The sequence below is a fragment of the Puma concolor genome, chromosome B2 (assembly GCF_028749965.1).
Source record: "Puma concolor isolate L17-30 chromosome B2, mPumCon1.1.hap2, whole genome shotgun sequence".
NCBI classification, from domain to species: Eukaryota; Metazoa; Chordata; class Mammalia; order Carnivora; family Felidae; genus Puma; species Puma concolor.
Genome location: NC_141671.1, coordinates 152,737,975 through 152,750,595, shown reverse-complemented (window position 1 = coordinate 152,750,595; position 12,621 = coordinate 152,737,975). Strand labels below are relative to the sequence as shown.

The following is a 12,621-nucleotide window of genomic DNA, read 5'->3' as shown; positions in this document are numbered from 1 at the left end:
CCCCAGGGGGAACGTGGGAGGGAAAAGAGTGCGGACTTATAAAGTCCCTGAAGGTGTCACTGAAATTAGAGCAGGGAAAGCCCGTCCCCCAAGGGAAGGAACATAATTCCGGGTTGAATCTGGAAACAGCTGGATCAGCTTAGTGGCAGGGGCAGCTTCCCTGACTCTCCAGCGTGGGCGCAGCAGAACCTTCGTGGGCAGGTTGTTGAGGGCACACAGGAGGAGCACCCACAAGATGCCCTTGACGGGGTGGGTGGTGCACAGAGGCGCTCGGTGCCACCACCAGTGCCTCCGGACAGGGCCCAGGAGATGGCACCCGCTGGCAACAAGACGTGGCAAGACGCCAGCCCCCTAAGCGTGGGCACTTGCTCTGCTCCACAGCGAGCCCGCTGGCCCAGCTCAAATTCCGTGGGAAGGGGGTCGCGTAACGCACCTCCTCGCCGCCCCGAAGGAAACCGGCAGGGACGGGCTGGCCGTCCGTCTGTCCAAACCCACACGACGACACTTGTGACAAAGTGAAAGAAGACGGATTGCACATGCCCACGCTGTGCCACAGTCTCAGCCCTTCACAGAAATAGCCCGAGACAAGTCAACCATTCCCACGAGAAAGGGACACAGTCTGGCCTTAGGATGCACCCACCTTTTATTTTTTTATTTATTTTTTTTTTTAGTGGCCTTTTTAATTTTTTTTTTCAACGATTATTTATTTTGGGGACAGAGAGAGACAGAGCATGAACGGGGGAGGGGCAGAGAGAGAGGGAGACACAGAATCGGAAACAGGCTCCAGGCTCCGAGCCGTCAGCCCAGAGCCCGACGCGGGGCTTGAACTCACGGACCGCGAGACCGTGACCTGGCTGAAGTCGGACGCTCAACCGACTGCACCACCCAGGCGCCCTCACCCACCTTTTAAAGGAAGGCAGACAAGTGGCCCCAATTAGGGCAGATTAATCACTTAACACCACCTGCTGATCGGCAATAATACTGGAAAGTCTCACTGAGGACCAGGAGATCATAAAAGCCATCAGAAAGGGCTTTATGGTGCCATTTCTAAAGAACAACTTTGAAGGAAAAAAAAAAAAGAGATAATGGTCAAGCAAAGCAGATTCCCTTAGCCTTGGACACAGAGCAGTGGAGGTGATCGAACCCAGGGACACTCTGACCGCACGGCGCCCAGACACAGACCAGGCGGTGTCGGGAGGAAGGCAGGCAGGTGCACGGTCCTGGGAAGCCAAGTGCGACGGGCTTCTGACCCACAGAGGTGGGGGAGTATCCCCGTCTCTAGGTGAGAAGAGAAGGTGGGAGAGACAGTACATTGTCCAGCCCTGCACAATTTACCTCAACTGAACGCGGGTAGCTGCCAGGAACAAAGCGGTGCGTCCTAACCACCCAGTGACGGGCGGGAAAACCACGAAAGGCCAGTGCCCTCACACCCGAAGGACACAGCACCACAGCCGATAGTTAAGGTCTCTCAAACTACCTCCTGTGGACCAAAGGCACGGGCGCCATCCAAAGCAAGGTGAATGGGAGAAGAGATCCCCCGCATACGAAAAGCCTTATCTTTAATCCTCACGACAAGCTAATCAGACAGCACTTTGTCCACACGACACCGATAAGCAACCTGGGGATTAAGAAACCTCAGTAACGTGTCTAGGGTCGCCACCCATCCAGAAGATGCCACTCCCGGGCTCCCGGACGGTCTCCCGGATTTAGTGAAGATCAGACGTAAATCTTGCAGAGGAACCAAAAGCTCCCCGAATACTAGGCAGTGGTGTGAAAAGAGATGGTCCCTACACCAGATCCAGGGCTCCCAACACTTCCCCGTGACCCTTCGGCCAACCTCTTGAATTCTCAGATGGTGGGGCGGGATGGGGAGGAATATGCCAAAATATTTGAGGGCTTTAAAATCTTCTTCCGCCAGGGCACTGTGTTTGCACACGTAGCTTTCAGGCAGAAGGTCTCCTGGGAGGAGAGTGCAGTCAAGGGCCATCGCCCGCCCTGGAGTCCCCAGGCAGCTTTTCCCCGCCGCCAGAAAACCCGAAGTAAATGTCACACAGAAGGGCGGCAGGGAGAGAAGAGAACTTACAGGGATGTCAACGGTTCCAACAGCTAACCGCCCTCTTCTGCTCTTCCCAGGAGGTACCAACGGACCACGGTGCCCCCCGGGGAGCGGGCACATGGGACCCCACCCTTTACACTCTCAGAAAATCGTGGCAAGGGTAGGTAAGCCGCGGCCACAGCTCTAGAAGGAAATGCCAGTGTCTTCTTTTGAGAACCGGTCTGTTTCTCTGTGGCCTTCAGCGAGCTACTGGGGGGGGGGGCCGGCGGGGAGGAGTCTGCTGTGAGGAGCTTGTGCCCTAAGCGAGTTCGGGCCACGGAGGTAGACACCGGGGTAAGCACAGGAAACAGTGTCTGATGGCCTCTCCCGGAGATAAACGTTCTGCAGGAAGGCTGAGCCTGCGAAAACCTCCTTACAGCTTCCAGGGAGCAGTTTCTAATCTACAAGTCATTTGCAAGACACAAGGCAGGGACCCAAGGACGGTTCCAGAAGAATTTTAGGTATGAACAGTGAACTAACTCAGTAACGTCTTTTCCCCCTCACACTACTCTGAGGGGGGAAAAAAGGCTCATAGGACTGCTTCAAATTTTTGCTGAAAAGCAGAACCGGCGCACAGCTCCTTTCAAACCTCCGGTATTTTCGATACAATAAACGCCTTGAGGACAAGTCCCGCCACTTAAAAGGCATCTCTCCACCAGAGGTGTTCTCTCCACCTTCGTGTTTTCTCAAGCACTTGTTCAAAAACACATTTAAGTGGAATGTTTTCGTTTCTGCAGATTGCATTAATTACGGGTTTGCAAACACTGCGGAGCCCACGAGGTCCGCCCGAGCTGGGGGCTGCAGACACCCGGCCTGGGCCGGCGGCCGGTGGCTTGGCTCGGGCCCCGCACATAGCTCCGGGCTCGGCCCCGCGCGCCGCCGGCCAAGACTGCTGCAGAGAAGTCTCGGCTAAGAAAGAAAAACACACGGCGGTCAACCGCGGTGACCCACGCGCTCGGGAGCGCGCCTGCCTGCGCGCAGCACCCGGACCCGGAGAGGGCCCGGAAGGAGGGGCCGCGGGACGCGACTTGCGCCCGCGGAGACGGGCGAAAATAGGGTTTCTTTTTAACGTCACGTGCCTCCTCCTAGTCTCCCTCAGGGAGGGTCTCTGCGGCCGGCGGGCGAAGCACGGGGGGCTCAGGAGTTGGGCCCAGGACAGCAGCTCGCCCCCCCCCCCACCCCACTCCCCGCAGAGGAGCCCCGGTGATGGAGGGGCGCGAGGCCGAGCGCGCTCCGGGGCCGGCGAGTGCGCGACCCGCCGAATGCCGGTGGGGGGTTGGGGGGCGGCCCTAGGGGCAATCCGGGGTCCGCGCGGGGCCCTGCCCACCCGCCAGCCGGAAGCGCGGGACCCCGAGGGCACCCCCCCACGCGGCGGGAAGAGCCCAGAAGCCCCACGCCGCCGCCCGGGCACCGGCCCGGGCCCCACCTGCTCGCACCCCGCCGGCGGGAGGCGGCGCCACGCTCCCGGGGGTCACCTGCTTCCCGCGCCCCGGGCGCTCGCGCGGGAAGGGGAGGCGGGGGGCCGCGTCCCCGCGGGACGACTCACCGTGAGCGCCGAGAACTTCTGCGCGGGCGCGGGCGGGAGCAGCCCGGCGAGCAGGGGCAGCCAGCAGAGCTGCGGGAGCAGCATGGTGACGCGCGCGGCACGCGGTCCTGTCCCCGCGCTGCGGGCGCCCGACTCCACCCGCCGCCCTCCGCACCCGGCGGCCCTCCGCGTCCCGTGCGGCTCCGCCGGCGGCTGTCAAATAACTCCCGAACTTCCCGGATCCTCCTCCCGCTCGCTCGCTCCGTCCCTCCCTCCCTCCCTCCCTCCTCCAGCCCCACCCCCGCGCCGCCGCCGCCGCCGCCGCCGCCGCCGCCGCGCCCCGCTCGGCTCCGCTCGGCTGCGCGCTCGGGCCGGGGGCCGCCCCGGGCGCGGGTCTGCGGGAGCGGGAGGTGGAGACGGGCCCCCGGGGCTGCGCCGCCAGTCAGTGCCGCGAGCGTGCCGGCTTCCCTGCGCGCGCACATGCGTGCACGCACATGCACACACGTGCACACACATGCACACGCGTGCACACATGCGCGCGTACACACGTGCACATACGCGCACACACATGCATAGGCGCGCGCGCACGTGCACACGCGCGCACGTGCACACGCGCGCGCGCGCCCTAGGAGAGTGCCCGGCACAACCGCAAGACGCGCTGTGCCTCCTCCCCTCCCCGTGTCCGGGAGCAGCGACCCGCTCCACTCACTACAGGCCCCGCGATGCCCACCACTTGAGGAGCCCAGGGCAGTCCCCAGCCCCCGCGGTTGTCCTCGACCTGTGGATTCTGATGCTACCGCATCCAGTCCTGAAGGTCGCCTCTCAAATCTGCTGATGGATTAGCTGGCTCTCCGGCAAGAGGCACCATCAACACCACAGGGTCCAGAAAATTCACGGAGGGCGGTGCGCCTTTGGCATTTTTAGCAGATTAATGCACTTGGGGGCGAATTTCGGAGTCGAATTTGGGGGGCTGACAGCGAGGCGAGTGTGGCAGGAATGCGGCTGCTTGTAAAGCGGCTCTGTGAAGGCGGCTCAGGTGTTTACGCAGGGAGCACAGGGGTGGCACAAGTTGCAGGGTCCGCAGCGAGGACCGGTTGGAAACGCAGCGAACTGTGCACACCCAGACTCTGCATAGTATCCATTGCAGACGACATTGCTGAAATAGTTTAGCCTTGGCTTACAACTTTACAGGAGGAAAAAAAAAAAAAAAAGCTAATTCTGGCGCGCACAGAAAACCAGAGTGAGGATTTTCAAGAACAATGCCTCGATTGACTTGTCAGGGGCACGGGGAAAAAGAACAAAACAGAAAATCCAAATCTGATTTTTAATCGGATGTTTAATCTGAAGCTTTGGCCAGAAGAGGGGCTGTCTCAGCAAATTCTGCCACGGGTTACTGAGACAAAAGCTTGGTATTCCAAGCACAGGGTCCCACACTGCGGGGGGGAGAGGGCGTCTCATTTCTGTCCGGGGAGTGATGGACACAAGGCCGGGGAAGATGGGGAAGAAATGGGTCTTCCTGAAATCCACTAGGAAGTCCCCTTCAGATTCCGGAGCCCTGAGAATCTGCTGAGTACTGAGATGCACTCCTCCTGGCCGGAGGGCTCAGAGGAAATTATAATAAAACTCTTGGGGCCTGAGAAACAGGTGAGCAAAGCAGCTGCAAATGATTACGTAAATAAGGAATGCAATTAGGAAACATTAATGGAAATTAAGGCAGAAATAAAGAAGGAAACACTGCATATACCACTAACTGTGAGATCATCCGGAGAAAATTTGCATTCGGATCTGACATAAATCCTTTGAAAAGCATTTCCTACTAAAAATTCTGTTTTTACTTCCTACTCGATTTCGGGGACCGCGAGCTAACAGCTGGACTGTTTGACGCGTGCACTTTTCTACCAAACTCGGAAGACTGAAAACATGCCCGTGCTGTCACCCTCGCTGCCTACGGGGAGAAACCTGAATTATTCCCATTTTACGGAGGAGAGGTAAAGGCAAGGCGGTCAAATGCCCGAGCCCAATCTCACAAGCAACAAAATCGGGACCGGACCTGAGGTGCCCACACCTGTGGTCCTGAGAATTCTCCCTCCCTTCCTTTGGAGGCACCGGGCGCGACGGGGAACAGAAGAGAACGTGACCCTCAAAGCCTTTTACTCAAGAAAGATGTGCCAACATGTCTGTCACACATCACCTGCAGACCCTCTGGGGATCCCAGAAAGACACGTGCAGTGGGTTTGTCTACGTTTCTGACGGCTGAGGCAGGGCTGGGCCCTTCAAAGCCCCCCTAACAACGGGAAGAGAGCACGGGACCCAAGAGCCAAGTGTCGCTTTCTTACAGACGCTGGTGATAGAGTCTGGAGACACAGTAAGTCTCCACTTTTCTTTGGTGGCGGGGGCGGGAGGGGGGCAAAAAACAACACATTTATTTAAAGCACGAGGCCATGGTTATGTCTGTCTGTCACTCTCAAATCTCCAGAAAGTTATTACTGGCATGAATACCAGGTAAACATCCCATTAGGAAAGACACGTATACGTGTAAGTGTTTCACAATTAAGACAGGAAATAACTCAATATTTTCCAAACAGTTCCTGGAGGACAGAGCAGTCCGCAGAAGTTCCTTTCTCTTGGAAATGTGGGGATTTTTAAAGTAGTAAGTGTTAAGAGGTCATTCTAAAACATGCCTTATGGATCCAGAGTTTAAATCCCTGTCACTGATGGAAGTTACAGTGCAGAAGAGCAGGAGAAAGTCAGGGCCCAGGACGCCAGCCATGCTCGGATTTCCAACCCACTTAGACCATTAGCAAAACGCCTTATCAGGCGCACCGGCTTTCTTTGTTTATTTCTTTTACTATGCTAACACTGCGACGGGATTTTATTCTTGCTGGAGACACGATAGAATTTAATTATTATTTCTGGCTAATTTGTGTTTGGCCAAACACTCTTGTCAGCCCTCTTTTCCACCTCCACGTGCCAATGTAGGGCGATTGACCAAAGGTCTGCGATCGTGTCTTCCCAAGCTCACCGCAGAGTCCCTGCGCTGACGGTCAGCTGCTCCGGACTGGACAAGCACTGGTCGGGGAGCAGGCCCCACGTCGCCGGCCCCCTCCGCTCACTGACTTTACTGATGCTTCTCCCAGCTTCTACTTAATCCTGGCAAGAAGGTCTCCCCAGCACAGTTTCCCTCCCTTCGGGAGACTGTGGGTGATGTGCTCTCACCTCAGTTCTGGGCTTTTCGCCCAAGCCTCGACTCCAGAGACCTGTGTGCCAAAAAAGAGTCACAGAGAGACTGAGCTGAGCGGTCAGGCAGATGGACAGCGCTGGGGAAGCTGGCCTTTGCCATGACCGTGACACAAGGTGAGCACAGCCAGGTCGCGCTGGAGAGCGGTCAGGGTCCAACTGCGTGAACCCTTTGCCCAACTCGGAGGTTGTCTCCTTATTTTTACACATGAAAGTAACAGATCGTTTGAACTTGTCTTTGTTCTCAATAAAATCATGTAGACAAGTTTGTCCTTCCTTCTCAAGATGCCTTATAACAAGTTTTATGACAACACTTTAAGGGCACATTATGGAAATTCTGAATAAATTGAAATATACTGAGTGTTTTATACATATTATCTAATTAGTTCTTGCAGAAATTCTGCAATGTGATTATTTTCCAGATGGTAATAATAAGGACCTGGGAGACGACAGGTAGGAGCAGAACCCAGCCTCCCCCACACCTCTCTTCCACATCAGCCGACATTGCTGAGCACGTGCACAGGTGAACCATCCATGGCTGGCACTGTTGTTGTTTTTTTAATGTTTTTACCATTTATTTATTTTTGAGAGGGAGAGAGGACGTGAGTTGGGGGGGGGCAGAGAGAAAGGGGGACAGAGGATCCAAAGCAGGCTCTGTGCTTACAGCAGAGAGCCGGACATGGGGCTCGAACTCACAAACCGTGAGATCACGACCTGAGCTGAGGTCGGCCGCTTAACCGACTGAGCCACCCGGGCGCCCCTGGCGTGCACTGGTTTGCACATTAAGATCCATTACCTAACAAGTAAAAAAAGCACTTTATAGTTGTCCTTGATTTATCAGTAATACTTCAACCCAACTAGAGCGCTTTCCAAAGGTAAGATGTAATGTTTCCAAAGAAATACAAGCTTGCTCTAAAGCCAAATGCAAAATTGCTACTTTTCCAGTGAGAACATTCCCTGTAAGACAGGAGATGCCTGGGCCACTCCACAAGGATGTGTTTCTGCTGCCAGAGATCCACTCAATCCAACAACTCATCTAACTTCAGGTCCCAACATGCCATTACCCCACTATCACCACAGACATAGCACAGGCTTACTGAAATCTGTTTCCATAATATCCAGAAGCTGTTTTTGCCATCTGGGAAACTGCGTTCATTACTATACAAAACTTCACAGAATGTATCAGTTATAGAGCTGAAAACAATGATCATTTGGAAAGCCCATCACTGCCAAGACCGATGGAGGCATAAAGTGTGAGCGTGGAGAGGCCTCGAGCCAGTCAACGGCTCCCAACTCAGCTCAAAACTGCCTTTGGATTCTCCTTCCTATTAACCACAGTCTAGGGGGCCCTTCCTCCTCTCTTCACATGAGAACTGCCTTTAGGAGGGGAAAAGGTTTTAAATGGCAACTGGAACACAGCTTGCCAAGAATACTCTGCCGTTTGTGGCCCACGCGGATGGGAGTTACACCAGCAGAAAGCAGTGTAAAAAGATACCCCAATAAAGAAAGCTTCCGATTGCCTTCAGCAGCCCCCCCTTCCCTGGCCCAGCACACACACCAGCACAACACTCTACCAAACCCTGTGCATCGCCCAGCTCTAAGCATAATATTGAGATGTATCTGCCCAAACTTAGTAGAAGGAAGGAAATAACAAAGATCGGAGCGGAAATAAATGAACCGGGTACTAAAAAGAACAGAAATGGTCAATGAAGTAAGAGCTGGCTCTTTAAAAAGATAAACAAAATGGGCACATCTTTGGCCAGACTCACTGAGAAAACAAAAAGAGAGCTCAAATTAATAGCATCATGAAAGAGGAGATACTACATCTCTGCCACAGAAATACAAAGGACCATAAGAGGTTACTGTGAACAATTATACGCCAACAAATTGGACAACCTCAAAGAAATGGATGAATTGCTAGAAACATACAAACTACCAAGACTGAATCATGATGAAAAAGAAACTCTGAACAGACCAATTACTAGTAAGGAGATCGAATCATTAATCAGAAACCTTCCAACAAACAAAAGTCCAGGACCAGATGGCTTTCCTGGTGATTTCCACCAAATATCTAAAGAGGAATTCGTGCCAATCCTTCACAAGCTTTTCCAAAAAATAGAAGAGGAGGGACCTTTTCCAAACGTATTTCACAAGACCAGCATTATCCAGATACCAGATAAGGACACTACAAGAAAAGAAGATTACAGGCCAACATCCCTGATGAACACAGATGCAAAAATCCTCAGAAGAATGCTAGCAAACAGAACTCAAGAGTATATTAAAAGGATCACACACCATGATCAAGTGGGATTTATTCCAGGGATGCAAGGACAGTTTAATGCCTGTAAATCAGCCAATATGATATACCATAGTAACAAAATAAAGGATAAAATCATATGACCAGCTCAACAGATGCAGAAAAAGCAGTTGACAAAATGTAACATCCATTTGTGATAAAACCTCCCAACGACATGGGTATAGAGGGGAGGTACATAATAAAGGCCATACCTGACATGACCACAAGCTAACAGCACACTCAGTGATGGTGAAGAGCTGAAAGCTTGTCCTCTAAGATCGGGAACGAGACAAGGATGCCCACTCTCACCACTTTAATTTAACATACTATTGGAAGTACTAGACAGAGCAATTAGGCAAGAAAAAAAATAAGAGGCATCCAAATTGGAAAGGTAGAAATAAAGTGTCACTATTTGCAGATTACATGGTATTATCTATAGGAAACCCTAAACATTCCATCAAACAAGTGTTTAATAAACGAACTCAGGAAAGTTGCAGAACACAAAATCAATATACAGTAATTTGAAACGCTGGTCAGCATGAAAGTGTACTTGAAATTTTTAGCCAAAAAAAAGTCCTTGAATTTCATTATTTGTTTATTATTTAGTGACCAGGATCACCAGAGGTATTTGCCAGCCTTTTATTTTTAGGATTTCGGTGCCATTTTAAGAATTTGTCAGATTATTTTATGACTCTTCGGCATTTCTTTACATTTGTAATTTATTTCCACCTGTAACATATCGGAACACAGAAAAGGCTGTCATTGGAAACATGCCACTATTTTATCAGCCGCCATGAAAGGAAACAACCTTCTGAGAAAGTCATGACCCGGTCTTACGTGTCTGTGCCTCTGGGAGACGCCACAATATGGAGAAAGGGCACACGTTCACGTATACACTCAGTATACTCAGCGGACTCACAGTCCACTCTCTGCTGTAGGAACAATGGTGATTGCTGACAATGGGCTTGGTTTGTACTTAGGTTTATTATTATTGTTCAAAGTAAGATAAATACATATCCACTAGAGCAGAAAGAAAGAAAGAAAGAAAGAAAGAAAGAAAGAAAGAAAGAAAGAAAGAAAGAAGAAAGAAAGAAAAGAATTCAAACAACACCCAGAGTTCTCCAATTAGTGACCGTGGTTGGGATACATATATTTTCTCCCTCTTTCTACAGAAACACCTCCAAAGCGAGGCTGGCAGAGCTTTTAAAGCCATAAATCTACAAGGAGAAGGAGAGCAGAAGAGGTGGGGAGGTGCAGGAAAATCGCAGAAGCTGGAAAGCAGATACACAAGTGGAAAACGACTCAGAGAGGAGGAAGCCCGGCCCCATCACGGAATCGTCAGGCAGCTGAGAAAGGACGGAGGAGCCCAGAGACAGCCCCTGTCCCTGTCCCACCGAGCAGAGGGGGCAGCGAGTGTCGGGCGCCCGGATCGCTGGACACCTGGATCGCTGGACACCTGGGACTGTCCGGGGCAGGGCCCCAGGATGCACGTGCAATGGAGCGCAAGTCTGTGTAACAGATGCTGGAAAAGCTGTTTGTCCCCGACTCACTCCCTGAGGGATCACAGGCAGGCCTGTGCCCTCCGGTGAGGGGTCTGGAAGAACGATCTCCAGGGTGGCCTGTGGCACAAAGGGAAGCGTGAAGCTACCGACAGTGGTGGAAACAGGGAGCCCACCCTCAGAACCACGGCCGGCGGGCCTCACGCACACATTCAGAGCCACAAACCGCTACTAATGTCTCGTCCGCAGTGCGAGGGGACAGTCAACAAGAACCGCGGGGCAGTGGCGGGGAGCCTCTCCTCCGAGAGGCCGAGCCCACAGCCCACCGATGGAGGTGCCCCTGCAGGAGAGAGAGCAGAGCAGGGTCCCAGGCCGTATTCTGACACACGCCTCCGAGCAGTCTACACATCCAACAGGCAGGAACTAGATGCTTGGGGTTTTTTTCAAAGCAACTTCAAAAAGGAAAAGGCAATACGTACTCTCTTAGCAGAAATGGAAAATGTAGTACAATGGTTGAAGATAAAGGTGAAGAAAGCCAGGCGAAAATGCACCGACTTGGAAAACGGGAGAGAAAACCAGGGGTGATGGGAGACCCGGGCCGAGAGAACACAGCCTCCTCCAGCCCCCGTCACCTGCTCCCCTGGGAACAGGCCTTTGAGAAGGGGAGAGGAAGCAGGTCTGGGGAGACCACCCCTGCCTCGCTGACCCCTCCGGGGCTGGGAGGGGAGTCCAACTGCCCCCTCCCAAATCCGTGCAGAAGCCCAGCCTGGTCTTGAGGAACGTGGCCCAAAGAAACAGTGGCCAGAACCACTTGGGACAGGCCCACGGGTCTGGCCCAGACTCCCTGACCGGTCCGTCTGTCCCTCCATCCTGAGGTCCAAGCGGTGGGCCAGGTGCTGGGAAGCCTGCTTCCCGGTCTGCGGCTGGGAGGGGAGGCCGGTGTGACCGCGGTGGAGAGCGAGCTGTGTATTCTGTCACAGCCTTTCTGAGGGACGGCTCCCAAGGACAGGCCAGCCTCCGGGAAGGAGGCTTCCTGGGACACCTCCCCCCCACCAAGATTGGGAGAAAGACAGGAGCTCCGAGGCCAAGAGCTGAGGGGACACTCCTGCTCCCCCAACCCCCAAACCAAGGCAAAGAACCGGGGACCCCCCTCCGAGTGCCCATGCCTCTCCCACAAGCCCCTTCTGCACACCTAGGGGATTTACCGGTATTGAGACCTTTAACGAGAATTCACACCCCCGAGTCTGGCTTGCTCGCTGATGTATTTACAGACACAGAATCAGGCCCCTGACACTGACGGGGACAAGCAGGTCGTCACCATTAAACACGCTTTTGCGAAGTAACTGGAGGGGGTCTGCCCCTCCTGCAGCCTCACTGTCACCAGACCCGTGCAGGGGCGCTCGGGGCACAGAGGGGAGGGCGCTGTCCCAGGACAGCGCTGTGACGGGCGTAGAGGGGTGGGGCTGGGGGCTTGGGGGCTCTGAGGACCTCTCCGGGGTAAGCACCCGCAGCAGCAGGGCCCAGGGAGAGCAGCGGCTCTCTGTCCCGGGCTTCTGAGCAAACGGAAGCCAATCCAGACACCCGAGCCAGAGAGCCGCGTGCCTGCTCCCCTTTCCCAGTGCGCGGGCTGAACACCCTGTTCCCGGGACACAGAGGCTCCAGGAAGGAAACGCGCTCCAGACCATTAACACGGTGGGTGCCATCCACCACTCCCCGCCAGGCCCTGCTCTGCAGCTGTAGCACACTCTGCTGGCCTCCCCGCGGGCCGGCCACCGCCTGCGGCCAGACGCTCAAAGTCCCCTGTCCAGGAGGCACTGCCTGGGGGACTCCAGCTTTGCCCAGGACGCGCAGCTGGCAGCCGCCAGGGCCCCTCGCGACCTCCAGAGGGCAAGGGGGCCCTCGCATAGCCTGATCTCACGGTGAAAGCTGTCCTTTCCAGGGCGCCCCAGCCGTCCTGAGCCGGTCCGTA

At 54.2% G+C, this 12,621-nt stretch overlaps 1 protein-coding gene across 5 annotated transcripts in view; it reads right to left on the bottom strand.

The window, feature by feature from the left end:
- Window positions 1-3,845, bottom strand: part of SMOC2 (SPARC related modular calcium binding 2) — a 168,671-nt gene extending 164,826 nt beyond the window's left edge. For 3 of the 5 annotated variants that reach the window (XM_086708324.1, XM_086708325.1, XM_086708329.1), the window contains exon 1: window positions 3,642-3,845. In XM_086708324.1, the coding sequence (XP_086564450.1) occupies window positions 3,642-3,725 (84 nt within the window). In that variant the 5' untranslated portion in view covers window positions 3,726-3,845. The remainder of the gene's footprint in view (window positions 1-3,641) is intronic. The other 2 variants (XM_086708327.1, XM_086708328.1) reach the window with 1 other exon arrangement.
- Window positions 3,846-12,621: the final 8,776 nt, after the last annotated feature.